The sequence below is a fragment of the Monodelphis domestica genome, chromosome 3 (assembly GCF_027887165.1).
Source record: "Monodelphis domestica isolate mMonDom1 chromosome 3, mMonDom1.pri, whole genome shotgun sequence".
Classification (NCBI taxonomy): domain Eukaryota; kingdom Metazoa; phylum Chordata; class Mammalia; order Didelphimorphia; family Didelphidae; genus Monodelphis; species Monodelphis domestica.
Window position 1 is genome coordinate 144,040,961 of NC_077229.1, and position 19,142 is coordinate 144,060,102.

Sequence of the window (19,142 nt, forward strand, 5' to 3'; positions counted from 1 at the left end):
TCATGAAAGAGTAGAACCTCTGGTTTGAGAGTTTACCAAGTCCTTCCTTCCTTCCTTCTGTTATGGATGGGAATGATACCTTTGGGGTTCAGGAAGGATACCTTTTAAAAGAATGCAAGACTCTAAAACTTGGCTTAAAAAAAAGAGAAATTTATTAATTTAGAAAGTAATGTTGAGAATGGCCAGGAGGATAGCAAGGTGGGACAGCAAGATAGGGAGCAGTTCCTGGGAGGACAGCATGAATGGAAAGACTGTTCTTCCATGGGGACAGCATGAATGGAAAGGCTGTCCCTATACAGTCTCCATCAGTTCTGGGGATTTTATACTTTTTACAACAGATGCTATGTCATGGTGTGGACATGACCTATAGAGTGTTAGTCCCTCAGGCATTTGGTGGGGTGAGGTGGTCATCTGACTGGGGTCTGCCTGGAGGCATAAAGACTCATCTCTTTGTCCATCTTAAATCTAGAGGACAATTAAGGAAGATAAACATCTCAGTACCCTAGGTGGGGTCATTGGGTGTTTCTAGGTTAAGAGTCAGGAGGATGCAAAGGCAAGGGAGTTTCCCTGATAATAGTTCACCTGGGTTTCTGGGGGTACAGTGCCCATGTCATCTCCCCCCTCTCCTAATATGTAAGGGAAAAGGGACAGTGGTCTCAGTATTCTGTAACTTCTTCACAGCTGAGAATTGGCATAGAGTTGTCCCTGCCTAATGTTAGGAGAAAGAGGTATTGATTGTAGGCCATGTCCAGAGCATCAGGCTGGGATGGTTATGGTGGCATCTGGCATCTTGGTGACTCCCATGAGTGCTTTTACCCTAGAAGCAACTAGAGAGATGACAAGGTTACAAATACAAGGTCCACATATCCCACAGGGGAGTAGCCAAAACTGGAGTGGTTGCTAATCTCCTTAAAGCCTCAGGTCTTGGATATACCTCAGAGGCACTGAGACCTTGGGCTAGAGGCCTGGGGTTCTATCCACTTTGCGGGTGCTTCATATAGACCCAACAGTTAGAAGGACCCACTTTAGCTACTGCTTCCCCAAGCTGAATCAGAGAATTATATGTCCAGCTGGCTGGGTATGCATGATTTAAAACGTAGAAGAAGACCCAAAATTTAAGGAAAGTAATAGTTATGGTCAGGTAGTTAAGAGCTAAAGTAAAAGAGGTTGAAGATAACAGGGAAGGAAAGGCTGTGGGCACAGGGTCTTAGGAACATGTCCTCAGTGAATGCCTGGGTCCTAGGTGGCTGGGAGCCTGCTTGGAGATGTGAAGGATGTCCAGTGACTACTTCCCCTGATTGGCAGACAGGTCACAAGAAGGAGAGTCAGCCCCTAAGCTAGAAGTGTAGAAACCAGGAGTAGGGCAAACAGTAGAACATCAGATAGAAATAGAGAAAATTAGTACAATAGAAATTGGCATTACACATTTGCATTTTGGTATCTTAGGCAACAGACTTCTTCAGAAATCATCTTCTGACAGGAATAGATGCCTTTAGGAAATCAGATTCCTGAATTGTTTGCAGAGTTGGTATGTGATGTTTCTGTTAAAGAATACCCTTTTGCAAAGTACACATTAACTATAACATCTATAAACACTCAAGTAACAATATTTTACAGATGAATTTCTTTACTCCAGATTCTGGGGAAAATTCAGGAGAGCTTTGAGCTATTCCAAGCTCAAGATCCAAACTTCAATTAAGGCTGAAAATACAAGCCATCAATTAATAAACTTCACCTACTTCTCAAAGTATGTTCCTAACAATTTGAGAATGTTCAATTATTAACCTAATAGGTTGTTTGGGGAAATGGAAACTTTAATTTTCCAATTTGTATTATGTGCTGATTATGGGAATGTCACAAAGGAAGAAGACCCAGAAGGGAAAATATCTCCTCATGTCACAAAGGACACGGTGAGTGGCTTCATGTACAAATCAAGGCTATCACTGCCATTATTTTTTCACTAAAGGATTAGCAGCCTAGATGGTCAGTTAAGTCCAGTCCAAAGTGAGCCTTGGGCTGCCTTCTCTAACTATCCTAGGACTTTCTCTCTCTTGTGTGTACTTTGTCACCATTAGATCCCAGAAGCCTTCTTTTTCCTTAAAGGACAAGTCTCACCCATTACAGCTCAAAGAAATTCTGCTTATCAGCAGACCAGAAACAAATTTCCATACCCTCAAATAAGCTTTTCTTACCATTTGCCCTCTCTAAGGATTCCTTAAAGCCTATGAGTCTACATTATAGAAATTATCCTTACATATTTTGGCAATAATTAATTTATCACAATTTAGTCATAAGACCTGAACAGGTATGTTGAATTCATTAGCTCTATAGTAATATGCAAATCTGGGCTAGATCAAATCCTGACCTTAAGCCATCTGAAGGAACTAAGACAAGATCAGTCAGGAATCTCTCTAAGGAATTTTCAGAGAAATTCCATAATTATTTGTGATTTTCCAAAACTAAATACATCAATTCTAGAAATTATCCCTAAGTTAAAAATCCAATTATGAGAGCAGAACATCTATCTGTTCTCTTTCACCTTCTCCCTCTCTCTCTCTCTCTCTCTCTCTCTCTCTCTCTCTCTCTCTCTCTCTCTCTCTCTCTCTCTCTCTCTTTTCCTCCAAAACACTGTGCTTAAAAATCAGAACACAACTTCCATTCTTCCTTCACAAATCTGAATTCAAAAGCAACATACCTTTTCTACTTTCTCTGGCTTGTTTTTACCATCATAAATCAAACAACCATTCCCTTGGTATTACTTCAATTGCTAATTGGTAACCCAAAAGAATTCTGATTTAAAGGATTTCATCATTGAACCCTCTTTAGCATAGAGCTCATCCATTATAAATATCAGCTCATAGAACAAATTGGTAAACTGAAGTAACCACTGAGTATTGAACAAAATCTATGGTAGAGTCAAGTTTACAATGAGCTTGTTTACATCCAAACAATACTTAAAATACATATTTCAACAGCAACTCACATAACATTAAAAAATTTTTCAAAAGCATTTAGTATTACAGGAAATCTTTTAAGGACTGTAAACTTTAAAGCAAGCCTTTTGACAAGCAGGCTGATTATCTATTTTCAAGACCAAGAAGTTAAATGTAATAATAAAGTTAGTCCAACTTTAATACACTGGGATGAAAACCATTGAGATGAAAACCATTTGATAATTTTAAACAAAAAAACATTTTTGGTAAGTTTAAACACTTTAAACCCATTTTTCCCCTTAAACCTCTTATGGTAGAAAGGTAGATAAAGATGGAATGCAGTCTTTTTGAGGCTATATTGCTAAAAACCTATTTTACAAAACCAATCTGTAGCTATTCTATACAAACAAATTTCACTGTCTGACAAAATTAAAATTAGGATGTTATTTTCTAAACCCACATATATACATGATCACAATTTCGAAATAAAATACCAATAAATACCTCAAATAGACAGATTTAAGCATTACTTCCTTTTGGCTAGCAGACATGGAAAGGATATTTATCAGGTCTTCTTATCTCTCCCTGTTTACCTCAAAACAGAAGATAATTAATAGGTTCTTCTACAAGTTGAAAAAAACCTTAGTTTTAAAAGTGTAAGATATTTAAAAAAACCCAAAATAGGGCTTTCTCACCAGTTGTCTCTCTGTTCAGAATCAACCTCCTTCCTCTCTACAGAAGAGGAGGAAGACAGATCCGATCAGTGAAATGAAAGCTTCTCAGTCTCCTTTTCCCCATCTCAGCCTAGATTTCTCAGCAGGCCCTTGCCTTAAAATCCAAGTAGAGAGTAGAGTTTTGGAGAACTGGGAGCCTGATGAGGGAATAAATCTTAAAGGTAAGGAGCTTCTGTCCATAAAATATGTCCAATTGCCACCTGGTGTTAGAATTTAGGGTAACAAAAAGCCAATTTCCTTATCATTTTTCCCCTAGATGTTGCTCAGCTATTTAAGATGAGAGAAAACAAAAAATCCACTGAATTTTCTCTTAGGCTGCTTAGATTTGATCTCTTCCCAACAGGAGAGGCCTGCAAGCATGCTTCTCCCTTTTTCTTAATTGGGTTGGCTAGTCCCTATCTGGCTTGACCTCAGGCTGAAAAAAATGGTATTACAATTTTACAGTGCCATGGATAGGCCATGTCAACATTACAAAAAGAAATTGGTTGCTTTTTCTTTAAGGCGTTTAGTGCCAATTTTTTCCCAATTTTTAAGTGTACACCCCAAATGGGAATCTTGGGATTCTCTCTGTCTCTGTCCCATTTAGATGCAGAATAGCCAATTCCACACTGGAAGGTCAACATCTGTGCATCCACAGAGTTTGCCCCACCAAGAGCACTCAGTGTAATACTGAGGCAAGACTTCCCACACACCAGAACATCTTCCAGTATAGAAGGGGAAGCTGACAGATAGACCTCCAAACTCCAGTGGCCAGACGGATCTGGGGCTGATGGGAAGAAAGTTCCCACAAAGATATCACCCAAAAGATGGGGGTTTCAGGAGTCAAAGAAAAGGCTCCTTCCTACCTGAGAAGCTGTGTCCTCATGGACGATCCAGAGTACAGGAGTAGCTTTCAGTAGAGCCAAAATCATTGGGAATCAAAATATTATGGGCGGGAAGGATACCTTTGGGGTTCAGGAAGGATACCTTTTGCAAGAATATAAGACTCCAAAACTTGGCTTAACAAAAGAGAAATTTATTAATTTAGAAAGCAATGTTGAGAATGGCCAGGAGGATAGCAAGGTGGGACAGCAAGATAGGGAGCAGTTCCTGGGAGGACAGCATGAATGGAAAGGCTGTTCTTCCATGGGGACAGCATGAATGGAAAGGCTGTCCCCTATACAGTCCCCATCAGTTCTGGGGATTTTATACTTTTTACAACAGATGCTATGTCATGGTGTGGACTTGACCTATACAGTGTTAGTCCCTCAGGCATTTGGTGGGGTGAGGTGGTCATCTGACTGGGGTCTGCCTGGAGGCATAAAGACTCATCTCTTTGTCCATCTTAAATCTAGAGGACAATTAAGGAGGACAAACATCTTAGGATCCTAGGTGGGGTCATTGGGTGTTTCTAGGTTAAGAGTCAGGAGGATGCAAAGGCAAGGGAGTTTCCCTGATAATAGTTCACCTGGGTTTCTGGGGATACAGTACCCATGTCACTTCCTTCCTTCCTTCCTTCCTTCCTTCCTTCCTTCCTTCCTTCCTTCCTTCCTTCCTTCCTTCCTTCCTTCCTTCCTGCTTCTTTCTCTCTGTCTCTGTCTCTGTCTCTATCTGTCCACCTGTCTCTCTTTCTCTGTGTGTGTATGTGTATGTGTGTATTTCTCTTTCTATAAAGCCGTACCTTTTGTCTTACAATCAATACTGTGTACTAGGTTTAAAGACAGAAGAGTGGTAAGAGCTAGGTAATGGGGAATAAGTGACTTGCCAAGGGTCACACAGCTAGGACATAACTGAGGCTAGATTTGAACAAGGATCTCCCATCTCTATGTCTGGCTCTTGGCTTTCAATCAACTGAGCCTCCTAACTGTCCCCCTACTGAACCTATTTCAAGACTGCTTTCCTCCTTGGATGTACACTAGTCATCTAGCACTCACTGTCGCAGCAGATAGGCTAAATCAGGTTGAGAGTGAATAACAGGTTCCAAATCCATCAATGAGTTATGGAGGTGTCTACTCCAGGCACAGGGAGACTTATTCCAGTGGAAGTATCATATGAGAACAATTTGTCCCATTATGATTAGAATTCTATGGAGATTGTATCTTAATTTATTATTATTATCAAATAATAAAAAGCAGACCAGAAAAAGGGAAGGTACCAACCATTTGGGGCCACCAATTTCCTTTGGAGAGCTGGGACTGTAAACCTCCTCATTCTGGATTCCCAGGAGAAAAGCCCTCACCTCCTCCAAGTTCTCAAATTTATGCTCTTCTTTTTTTCTTTAAAATCCAAAATCTTTCTTGGAGAATCAAAAAAGTGATTCAGGCTAGTATTAAATCCCACCATTCTAAAGTTCCATGAAGGAGGCCGAAATAGGAATTGTGAAGTGCTTAGATCTTGGTCATATATCTAATACAATAGAGCCATCCACTGCATCCTGAGCCATCCACAGTTGTCTTGACTTTTATCTTGCCCCTGGACTTTGATGATTCTGGAAGAGAGTAAGGTTGATGATTTTGTGCAACTCTGCCTCACTTAAATCCAATTTTTGCAGGTATTAAGAGACATCACTAGTGATTTTTTTTGGTCCTCTTCCAGTACAAAGGACAACGAACAATCAACCAACTATATAAGGACATGAAAAAGAGGCAGCATAGATGACCGGCAAAGCAGTGGATCTGCCATTAGAAGGTCTAGTTTGCCATTGAATCTTTGGTCTGACACATACTATCTGAACATTTCTGTGTTGGTTAAAGCCACTTAATTGCTCTAGGTTTTAGTTTACTCATCTATAAAATGAAGGGTTAGACTAAATGACCAATGATGCCCCTTTTGCCTCTCTCTATGATCCTATGGCTATACAACAGTTCATATGAAGAATACTAGACAACAAACTTCATGAGTCATCTCTTACATGTTGTACACTTGATGCAGTAGACAAAGCACAGGCTTTTCAGTCATAGGTCATTGTCAAGTCTAAACACTGTCACTTGCTCTCTGAGTACCTTGGGCAAGTCATCTAATTTCTCTTGGCCTCAGTTTTGTCATCACTAAAATGAAGGGTTGGGATTAATTGACCTCTAAGATCTTTCTCAGTTCTAAATCTCAGATCCTGTAATTCTATGAAATGAATAGTTACCTTCCTTCTAGCTGAAAAAAAAAAAACAAACTGAAAAACATCTGCCTCTGGGAGACAAATGATTAGGAAAAGCAGGCATTGTGACATATTGGGAAACTCACTGGGGCTTTAGAACCAGAAGAACTGAGTTCAAGTCATAGCCTCTTGACTTTGGGAAAGTCCCTCATGGGCCCCATTTCTCCCAGTTGTAAAAATGAAGTTGAACTAAATCATCTTTATGGCTCATTAATGCTCTGTTATGTTATTGAAATCTTTGGCCTGCCTATCCTCCTATTTACAATCTTCACCCTCCAGGAATTTTAACTAGTTTTAATTAAGTAGTAGAATTTAATTTAATTAATTAGTTGAAAAAAGATAAGAATCCTTTGTTGCTCACCAGGTATGTTATTTTTTTTCTCATAAAACACCCTTGTGAGTTGACTTCACAGTACTATTTCTGTTAAAGATCACTGGATGGTATAAAGATACTGATCTGAGCTTTCAGAGAAAACAAATTTGAAGCAACCAAGATAACTGACAGGATCAATACCACAAACAAGGAATTATTTTATTCCTTGGAATAATCACAGAAGCATCCCCTCTATAGTAGTCTGTTCTCTATTTTCCAGCTTTCCTGTATAAAGTACCATGAGCAAATATTGAGTAGAATGCTTTTCAGATACTTTATGTGTACAACAGGCTCCACAGATGTTTTTCTTTTCTCTGGTGGCCAAGACCTATTTTATTTAATGTAATTGAACTCTTACACTTAGGAACTTTGCTCCCTAAATGTATTAGCTTCCCTTTTCCCTGTTAGCCCTAGCAAACAACCTCACCCAGTCAAAAGGTATAGAATGTAAACAGCTATTCTGCTTGGGAAGAACAATGGAAACTGGTCTCTGAGACTTCTTTTATACCCTGCTTTGGGTGCTATGTCAACAGGAGAGAGAAAAAGACAAACTATGTAAGTTAGATAACAAAAACCACCATATGGCATTTTTTTGAGAGTAGACTTGAGAGGGGCAGAATGACAATGGTGGGAGATATATGCTTTGCTTTGATTCAGGACAACTTTAGTTTAACCCTTGCCTCAGATATTTACCAACAATATTACTTCTTCCAAATCAGCCTCAGTTTCCTCATCTGTAAAATGGGTACAATAACAGCTGCTACCTCACAGGGTTGTTGTGAGGATCAAATGAGATAATATAGCCAAAGTGCTTTGTAAACCTTAAAATGTTATATGGCTAATTATTATTAATGATAAGAATAAATTCCCTTCTCTCTGCCTTTGAAAAAAAGAGATAATCTCCCATAAGTTACCAGTGGAGATGGTACAAAGTGCATTTTTTTCTTAAAATATAAATTCCTAATGTCAAGGGCTTTCTTATCACAATGACCTTACTGTCATGGATGAGAGATTGAAAATACTTGTTAGTAAAGGAGTTTAGCAAGGATTAATAAATAAGAGAAAACCAACCATTACAAATATACCTACTCTGCTTCTGACTCCATACTTATCTCCTTCATCCCTTTTTTATCAGAACCATGAGTTTCCTATACCTAATACCTTCTGTAAAAAACTTGCTCAGACTTTCAGGTATTTGCTTTAATATTGTCATAAGTATTCCTGACACATGAAGCTGACTGGTGCTATGCACTCATATCTAGGTGAATGAAGTTCCTCTCCTAAGGGCTCTTAGAACTGAAATCACCCCTTGTCCAAATGTTAGTAATGGTTAATTTCCGAAAAAGGAGACAACATAGGGAAACTCATTCAACATAGGAATCAACTGGACATGAAAGGGAAAGAAAGCAGATGGGAGGGAATTCTATCACCAAGCCTAAGAGATGACTCCCAGGGTGGTGATAACTAGCCATTGGTTATAACCAGCCTCTATGTCAATAGAGTTGCTGGGATAGTTAGATAGGGAGGTGGAGAGGAAGGATGAGGAAGTTAGAAGTCAGATGATATCTTTTATCTAGGTGACCCAAGGCAATTAATGAATGTGAAGTCAGAAGACTTGAGACAGAGAATCTTGAATTTGCTACTATCTGTGTGATGCTGATCAAGACCCTTGACTTCTCTATGCTTTTTTCCTCACCTGGAAAATGGGGAATGTGAATAACGTCAGAAACCATTTAGCCCAACTTCTACATTTTTCAAATGGGAAAACCTGAACCCAGAGAGATCAAACATATTGATCAAGGTCACACAGATAGCAAATATCATAGGGCAGATAAGAATGGGAATTCCCAGAATCTAGATCAGATTCCATGTAACTTAAAACAGTTAACTTTTTCTAGATCTCAATTTGCTCATTTGTAAAATGAGGTTGGACTAGATCAGGGATTCTTAAACTTATGATCTGTGTCATGGACCCCCTCTAAATTCTGGTGAATCCTATTGACCCCTTCTCAGAAATATGTTGTTAAATGCATAAAATAAAGCACATTGGATTGCAAAGGAAAGCAATGATATTCAAACAATTATCAGTTTAAAAAATATTCACTTAAGTTATATCTACTTTTTCACTGTGCTTCACCTTAGTTTCCTAATCTGTAAAATGAGAAGAGTAGGACTAGATCATCTTTAAAATCCCTTCTAGCTCAGAATCTGAATCTATGAACAGTTACCCTGTGGTAACTTGCAGTTAACTTAAAAAGTGAGGGAGAGTGGAGGAAGAGAAAGAGAACCTCATTTCTTTCCTTCATGGTAGTTAAGTTGTCAAAGGATCTTACTCCTCGCATGAGCCAACTAGTCCTAGAGTCCAACGTGCTCCCTCACAGCAGAATTCCCTGGCCTATCAGGTGGAAATACAATGGGTAGGGGGGTTGGAGGATCCTAAAGCAGCAAGCGCAGGGTGGCTGGGATTTTTGTCATCTCTGACCAACCTATGAAATGGGAAAGAACTCTGAATTGCGCCAGTCTTTCGTCCCAGCCGCCAGTCTCGCTCCAGGGATGGCTCACAGCCTGTCCCCAGACAGCTGCTGCCCTGTGTGCACAACTCAGTCAGTGGCTTTATTTATTTATATTTCTTTCCCTCTCCACATTTCCTCTACCCCCCCTCTTCAAAGCGCACATCCACAGCTCCCTGTTGGCCCTGGCGCAGACTTTCTTCCCACCCCTTTCTCCACCCTTCTGGCTTACTCTCTGGGCCTGGCACTGAAAGAGTTAATCGCTTCCCCTTTCCCCTCAAACCCCCACCCTCGGGTTCCCAAAAAAAGAAAGACTCAAAGTTTTGGTCACGGGCAGTGAGTGAGAGATCAAAGCGAGTCAATACTTCCTGTTGTAGGAGGCTCTGTATATATAAGTGCCTTGGTAATGTTGGGGGGATGTCAGCACCAGCTAGAAGACGGGAGCGAGCGAGTGAGCAAGCCCTCTACTGTCTGTCCGCCTTCCCAGCTCCCGGGGTTTCCCTAGAGACCACAATGAACAAGTTCCTCTGCTGCACGCTTGTGGTAAGTCCGGCAACTGAGGGAGATCCAGGCTCTTGCTGCCTGTCATTCAGGGTCCAGGGCGTCCCCTTTCCTGCATCAGTCACCCTGCGCCTTGGGGCAGAGGGGCTTGGATCAACCCTGTACCCTGGACTGGCAATTTCAGTAGAGCCAGAATCTCAAGCGAATCGACTCCCTTTCTCACTCCCGTGACACCGAACTTTGGGAAATATTTCAGATGAATTAAGTTGCTTCCCCAGGAATTCTTCACCCGGGACGCTGAACATTTTTTTATAAAAAATTATTTGAGAACTGTAATTCAAGATAATTGGTTTTCTTTGTAGCCTACGCATTATAGCTTATGTATCTTGCGTCAGAGAAGGTCCATTCAAAAGGTCCCAAGACACAAAACAGGTTAAGGACCCCCTCTTGGTAAAGGAGACAAGGGAAAGGCATCAAAGACTTTTAAAGAAGTACGTTTCCCTTTTAAACCCAAATCATTCTTTCCTCGGTCTTTTTGTGCAGTCAGGGTCTCAGAGCCTCCAGTTATCACGCTTGTCCCTCAGAGCCATGGTCATCTTGTATAATCTTTACCTACACCTGCTATAAGCTCCTTTTGAGCAATAATGTGGCCCAGGAGGTTGAAGGCGACGTTTTGGAGTGTGTAAAATGATGGGCTTGGAAGGAATCATTCTTAGGTGCTTTTTCATCTTTAAATGTATACGGCCTGTAATAATAATATACTTAATAATGGTGAAATTGGCCAGATAATCAGAATTTTCATTTTTAAAAATTAACATAATTTTAGTCATAACAGAGAGAAACATCAAATTGTGTTATATGCACTTTGACCTAGGTGCTATACAATAATATACAGGATTAGATTTTTATTGCTTGTATGAGTTCCTCTCTAGCTATTAAAATAATTTCTCCCAGTTACGATAATAGTACTTACAAATAAGTAATTATACAAGGAATGACTTAGTCTTATATTTCCCTGAAACGTAATGTCCACCTAAATATGAAGTAGATCTTCGCTGCTACATAAAGCTACAAAAACAAATATTTAAACCACAGAAGGGTTTTGGACTTGTTGGGATGGCTACATAAATTATAACCTCTAGCCCACAAAGAGTGAATGGCAGCTTATGTAGGTTTCCAGGAAGTTTCTGGGATACGGAAAGCATAAATTAAAAAAAAAAATTATGAAAGAAATTCAAATTGGTTTCCAAGCTGTAAATACTCATTTAATGGTTATCTAGTTCTAGCTACATGTTATTTCTATATGGCTTTGCTAGGAGAAGTTCTTTGAGACTGTTGTACTGTCCCTTTGCTCATATTACAGAATGCCAACTTTTAGGTATATAATACTTAGGCAATTGGCACTGTAATAATGGGTGGTAGGTGTATGTCAGTTACATTCCTGTATAGATGATACTTTGCTTTAGATGGTACATTGTGGAATCAAGCTAAAGGAAATTGTCACTGAATTAAATATCATTCCAGATTAGAACATTTTTTCATTTGTTTTATTTTTTAATCTGTAAAACAAGGAACTTGGGCCAAACGGCCTTTAGGAACCCTTCCAGTTCCTAAAATTCAATTTATCATTTTGGGGAAAACATAAAATTGGCTACTTTGTGTTTGGCAAACAGATGATGCTGTGTGTAGAATTCTGGGCCTGAAGTCAGGGAGGCTCCTCATCCTGAGTTCAAATATGACTAAAGACACTTACTAACTGTTTGAGTAATTTTACCCTTTTTGCCTGAGGTTTCTCCAACAACTAGGGTACTCAGGCTTTTCCCTCCTTTTATTCCTTCCTAAGGGCAACAAGTAGTGTGTTAGGTGATAATAGGAGGGATGCAAAGAAGTATAAGATGACCCTCTCCTCATTCTAATATTAAAAAATAATAATTTTAGTGAATCCGCAGAAATGAAGTGACTTAAATTAAGTGACTTTCCCAATTCCCATAGCTTATTGAACTTGAAGTTGAAGTCCAATAAATTATCCTATTTGGGCAAATCACATCTCTGAATATCAGCCAATTAGAAGTTGAGAAAATCTGAATCCAAATAATGACTCATATTTATTTACCAGCCATATGACATTGGAAAGTCACAATCTCTCTGAACCTTAATTTCCTTATCTTTAAAATGGAGATTGTAACATTATGTACCAAATAGGATTGTTGTAAAAATCAAATGAGTTAATATATGTTAAAGTACTATATAATTAATGATCATTAGCCATGGTCAGATTTGAATTCAGAACTTCTGACTTCCAAGTACAACAAAATATCATTTATACAACATTCCTGCTTCTTTCAGTCCAACACAGAAAATTAAATAGATGGTAAAGGCCATATTCAACATTTTTAAAAATAAACAAACAACAAAAATAACCTTCTATAGAGGAGTTAGGAAGGATCAGAGCTTAAATCTAGAAATTATTTTAGACATCAAGCTCTTCCACCTAATCATATAAAAATGAAGGACTAGGAATCATAGGATCATAGACTCAGAGCCAGAAGGGGGAAGTTAGAGATCATGTAATCCAGCCTCTTTATATTACAAATAAAATCAAGGCATAGCAATACTAAGTGACAATTTACACAAGTAATAGAGCTGACTCATAGCCTGGTCTTTAGACTCCAAATGGACTAGTCCTTCCATTACATTATTCTTAAGGATTTGGCTAACTTGAATATTGGGGAATGGAGTAGATTTTAGGCAACAGAACCTGGAGTGGGCATACCACATGAGAGAATGGCATAAATAAAGACACTAAGGGGGAGAGATATGCTTGGGAAAGGATGAAATCATAGGGTTAGAATGGCAAGGAACCTTGGAAGGCATTGGACCTAACCCCTTCAATTTTGCAGATGTGGAAACAGTCTTCTAGTGACTTGACTGAAATCACAGATGTAGTAAGCATCAGAGTTGAGATTCAAATCTGGTTCCTAGGACTACTAATCCAGCTCTCTGTGCACCAAATTGGTTTGGCTAAAGTTCAGGATGTACATGAGGAAGTGATGGGAAAGGGCTAATATCGCTTCCCTGCAGGGCTAATCACTAGGTTGTAAAGTTTGACTTCCCTGGACACATGTGAACAATACCAGATCATGTTGTACATGGCCAATGTGAAATAAGTGGTTTGATTTGGATTATCCTAACTCAAGCCTAAATTTGAACTAGTTGATAGGAGATAAAAGGCATGACTTTCACCATGCACCAGTAGCATTCATTGAACCCATCAGAATTAACCTTTATGTTTGCTTCATAAACTCATGATCTTAGGGTTTGTATGTGTGTGATGTTTTTCTGTGGGTTGCCTCTCTGATGTAGGTAGTACTGTAGGTGCTACCCTTTGGGGAATTTTGGTTTATTTGTGTGGTTAGATTCATTTATTTGCTTTTTTTTATTTTGAGAGAGAGAGAGAGAACATAGAAGTGTGTGGAGAATTGTTCATAAAGCACATGTTAAAACAGATCATATACCTGTGCCTAGCAACCTTCTGGGTATGCTTTCATTGTAATACAGCCTTTAATTCATTAGTTCAGCTAAAATCACAGCAGCCAAATATCATTAGCTGAAGAATTAAACTTTGTTGCCAAGACATTCAACCCAGTTAGTGCTAGCAAGTAGCTGTACCAAAGGTGTCAGCTAATATTCTTGTCATCCTACAGATATTGAGCCTGCTGGGTTTTGCTTTCAACTACTTTTAACATCCTCCCTGTTTGCCTCCTTTGCTGAAAGTATTCTAAGAAATACATTATTTTTTTTGGTATCCTGTTATTCAGTAACACTTAATCAAATCATAGAATGTGTTAGAATAGTCATCAGTTTCTTTTCTTGTATTCAGAATAACCTTGTATAGATAATGAGCTTATTTTCATTTTACATTGGGGAAACAGAGGCAGACCTGTATTAAATACTTGCCTAACAAATAGATGTCTGAGATAGAATTCAAATTCATATCTCCCTGACTCAACACCAGCTCCCTATCCTACCTATGCGCTCATAGCCAGAGATCAGGGAAAAATGCATTGAGTTAGAGATAGGTGTTGATTACAAAGCCAGAGAAAGGAAAATATTTGGATTTTTTGTATGAAATTTAATATATCAATTACACTTTTCATATATGATATGTATTATATACTGTAAATATCATATATATATAATATGCATAGTTACATGCTTATGGATCTGGATGTGTATTATGCTGACAAATACACATATATTTCTTTGTAATATTTGGGTTAATTGAGGCTTTATTTCTCATACTGGATAGGTCCTCATGCCTTTTCTGTGTAGCCTAAATGACAAGCCTGAACAGGAGTATGAAATTTTCCAGGTGATTGATTTTCCATAGCTATTTCAGCATCATGGACTTCTTCAGCATTACATCCAAGACTATATCTTTCAATCATCCATTCAAAATTCCATCCTAGGCTATATCTTTCAAATGCTCAGCTCAATTTCTTTCTTTTTGTACCCACAATACCTTGCACATTAATAAAAAGTTCTCATTTTAAATTTAATCTCTCTCACCAAATTAGCCCATGCTATAATATTCTACAGTATTATGCCCAATGTATAGAAAAGACTTAAGAGAGAACTAAATACCCAACCATAGAATGAACTTATGGAGACTGAATATGTATTGAGACATGCCATTCTTCACTTTATTTCCTCCATGAATATTTCACTAGTGTAAATATGTGTCTTCTTTTTCAACATTATGATCATGGAAAAATATTCATTGTATGAGAACACGTGTTCAACCTATATCATCTTATCTGCCATCTTGGGGAGGAAAGAGAGGTAGAAAGGAAAGAGAGAACATGGATTAAAAAATATCAGAAAATGATTATTAATAATTGTATCAACATGTTATCTGAAATAAAAAGACAGAGCCAGGCAATGAATCACTGTCTCTCAGTCCATTGATGCATTCATCAAGAATTTATTAAGTATAGGATGACTTCAGAGTCAATATTTCATAGTGAAGGGAATATTGGTCTCAGAGTGGAGAAGTTCAAGCCCGGCCTCTATCACATGCTGACTATATGATCCTGGGAAGGAAAAATCACTGAACCTCAACATGAGGCACATAAAAGGTGAAACTTTGCCTCGATAGGAGTTCCTTAGTGGGAATTTCCTACATAAATGAAATCAAAAGCCTAATGGAGAGGAAAGAAATTTGTATTTGCAGAGCTCTGGCAACAAAAGAAAGATCAAGACAAATTCTCTAAATAAAAAGCTGAGGCAGACCTAGATCCTGGAGATCAGTGACTTAGTTGCCTTTTCATCAAAAAGAATAAATCATAATTTCCAAAATCTGATGTAAGTACCTATCTTTTTAGATAGGCCACTTTTTTCAGCTCTCAAAATGAATCTTTGGCAAACTTTAAAAGAAATGACTACTAATTAACTATTATTCATCTTTGAGCAACTCACGTCAATTCTAGGGGCCTCAGTTTCCTCATCTGTAAAATTAGAAGATTGGACCCTATGATTTACAAGGCATCTTTCAGTGCTAACATTCTCCAGTTCCTTAACACTAGCACCACTTAGGTCTTTCATGTCAAAAGATAGCACCAATGATTCGGGTGACTTCTGACTTCACCCAGGCTGTCAATCTTGCCCTGTTTTTAATTACCTTCCCTTTGGAAGGTCATTTGAGAGAGGCTTCCAGGGTCACCATCTGGTCTAAGTAATGCTATTTCTTTCCTCCAGGGAATAGCTCAATATGAGAAGTGTCAATCTTATGGAATTAATAAAGCAGGAAATGGATTCAGTATACAGTATCTGGAGACTCAATTATGGAATTTTGTGGTACCCTTAGGTAGTGGCACTGCCAATTACAGAGTCCTTCTGCTGACAGGTCAGTCAGGAAAAAAAATTGTTGTATTAGTGAAAAGTTGCCGTTAGGTACAGTCCCATATATTGAACTTTATTTTCCTATTGACTTATATATTTTTAAAAAGTAGAGATGTTTTCCTAAAGGAGAAACTTTAACTTGACATAAGCAGAGCATTATTCTACCACCATTGATAATGTTTTACTTCATTGACAACTTCAGGAACCATCCCTGGTACATATGGAGGCATATAGAAATTTCTATGTTGTTGATTTATGACTAAAGGCAGGGTTGTGCATAATAAAATAACAATGATGGTGATGATGATGATGATGACAAAGTTTATACAGCTCTTTCTTCCTAACTGCCTTGTAAGGGAACTTTTTACAACTCACTTTTATATAACTAGTCCTTTAAAACTTACACATTCTCTCATAAATACTCTGTGAGTTAGGCTAGCAAGAGCACACTGTCTTTCTCATTGAATGAATAAGGACATTGAGATTTGAGAAGTTGTGAGTTGCCAAAGGTAAGTTACTCAACAAGCAGTATTTACGTACCTACTAAACGTCAGACTATGTGCTAAGTGCTGAGAATATACAAAAAGGTAAAGATGAGATTTCTTCCCTCTAGAAATTCACATTTAATGGGAAAAACAGCATATGAAAAGCTATGTAGAGTTATATGATGAGTTCCCTAGCCAGGAACCAAACTCACAGCTTCTCATCAAGACCAATGTTTGTTCCTCTGTCCTACTTGAACTCCCTGTTCTAATGCCCAGACTATGAACTATGAACAAGGAAACCAACATCTTGTTCCCAGTTCTTCTAATGGGAATATTTGTTGAAATGAAATCAATTTACATGCATAAAATGGAATGATTGAAAACTAGATAATGATATCTTCCAGCCATAAACCATGATCCTATGATCCATGTCCCTGTTCTTTAAGCTTGCCCCACTGGGAAGATTGTGAGGACAGTGAAAGCCTAAGTCTGGACAACACTCGTTAAAACACTCTCCTTCCTAGTCCCTTAATTTTTCCAAACAAAAGGGATGGATGGGATTGGGAAGTGGAGCTGCTGTCTTGCTGTTGCTTCACATTGATGCTGTGAGGGTCCATCAAGGGCCTGACAATGGTTCCCAAGTCAGTAAAAACTCCAACATTAATCAGATTTGGTTAAAATGCGATACTCCACAATTGTAAGAGCTAGTTACACTGACAACACCAGCAACATCTGTGAGCTATCTTTGAAAAAAAAAATGAAGTGAGGTATGGTAAACTTGAAATAGATACATGTATGGTATTTTTATATGACCTGTAATTAGCTTTTGGAACCAGTTAACAGAATATTTTGGGGGCAAGAAGCACAGAAAGCATAAAAACAAGAGTTAGACATTCTTTGGGATAAGAATATCTGTACAAAGCATTAGTAAACCAGATGTAATTATGACCCCCTTTTATCATATGCTTGGATACTGATGATTTATGCTACAAAGACTTAACTTATGAACAGACAAGCTCAAGTATTTGTTTGGTTTATAATGAGGAATCATGCTCAAGTGTTTTTTTAAGGTATTTATTCAATATAATATTTTGCAAGGTTATATAACTGGCCAGGTGGACTATGAATCCCTTGTTTCACCCCAACCCAATCAAATTCTCAGAAGCACCTGAATCACTCAGGCTATAAGTAGATACATGATACTACAGGAAATGAACTCTCAGATTAAGTTTATTGCTATTCTTCTAAAGAGAAATTAATATGCTATTGAGGTTAGTAATCAAATTTCTTTTTTCAAATTATTATTTGGATTTATTTTTTCCAAAAATATTAAATCTTGGGCCTTTAATGAGTTCAAAATATCATTCAAATGATTTCATTTTATTTTAAAAATAAAAGATTTGTTTTCATTTTAAATTTTATTGAAAAAATAAAAGGATAGTTTCATTGGGACTCCCATTATCCACTGGCAATATTTTCTATAAGATTTCTTTCAAACACTGACATGCACATATTTGTATAAGACCTCCAAAGTAGAAAAACAGATGACAAGATATATTTAAAATTAAAAACAGACACTGGTGCAACCATTTTCCCCCTTTTCTGTCTTAGAAAAGTCATTTTTTTTTCCTCTGGCCTCTGATCCAAAACCTCAAAGCCTTTGCCATATGATATTCCTTTCTTGCTCTGAAAATGCTTTCTTTTATTCTCAGAAAGTTCTAGCACAACACATTCTTGAAAGGATTTTTAAAATTTTGATTCAGCAAGAAAAAGTCTATGGGAGAGTTGGAATCCAGTTCCAATTTTATCACCTGTGGAACCTTAGATGACAAGTCATTTAAACTTTTGAAAGCTTCAGTTTTCTCATCTGTTAAAAGGGGAGGATTTCAATACATGCCCTCTAATGTCACAACATTATTTAAGATGCAATTATCTGAATTTTAAAGGGAAGAAGTATACATTATTTTTCATGCTAAAGGACCAAAATGTTTCATAAGGTTTGTTTTCCTTTGAGCAATTCTCTCCTAAGAGTTCAGAAAATGAAAGACGTTTTGTCGTAATTGGCATGGTTTCTGTCTACTGCAGAATTGGAGTAAAATTTTTTGATGCAATCCTTGGTGGAAAACTTGAAATTTTGGCCATATTAGGTAAACCTGGCATGACTTATTATAATTACATCTTCCTTATTAAAAGTCTAAAATTCATTCTTCTGAATTGAAGCCATTATTTAAGCTGCATTTTAGATGAACACATGCATAAAATTAGATAAGAGTTCTAGACTTAAAATAAAAAATACATGAGTTCAAAGCCTGCCTCAGACTTAATAGTTGTATGAGCCTAGGCAAGTCACTTGACTTCTATCTGCCTCAGGTTCTTCATCAATAAAATAGTGATAATAATAGCATCTACCTCCCAGGGCTGTTGTGAGGATAATGTGAGGTGATATTTGCAAACAATTTACAAATCTTAAGGAGCTTTAAAAATGATTGCTATTATTATTATGGTCTTAACTTTTGATTTGGAGGAGATATGATTACTTGTTGTTTAAGATCACATAAGTAGTAAATGGAATCAG

At 37.8% G+C, this 19,142-nt stretch overlaps 1 protein-coding gene across 1 annotated transcript in view; it reads left to right on the forward strand.

Annotated features, from left to right (window-relative positions):
- The first annotated feature begins 9,991 nt into the window (after positions 1–9,991).
- TNFRSF11B (TNF receptor superfamily member 11b) overlaps positions 9,992–19,142 on the forward strand; it is a 43,029-nt gene continuing 33,878 nt past the window's right edge. The window contains exon 1 of the mRNA XM_001380950.4: positions 9,992–10,223. Within this exon, the coding sequence (XP_001380987.1) occupies positions 10,098–10,223 (126 nt within the window). The 5' untranslated portion in view covers positions 9,992–10,097. The remainder of the gene's footprint in view (positions 10,224–19,142) is intronic.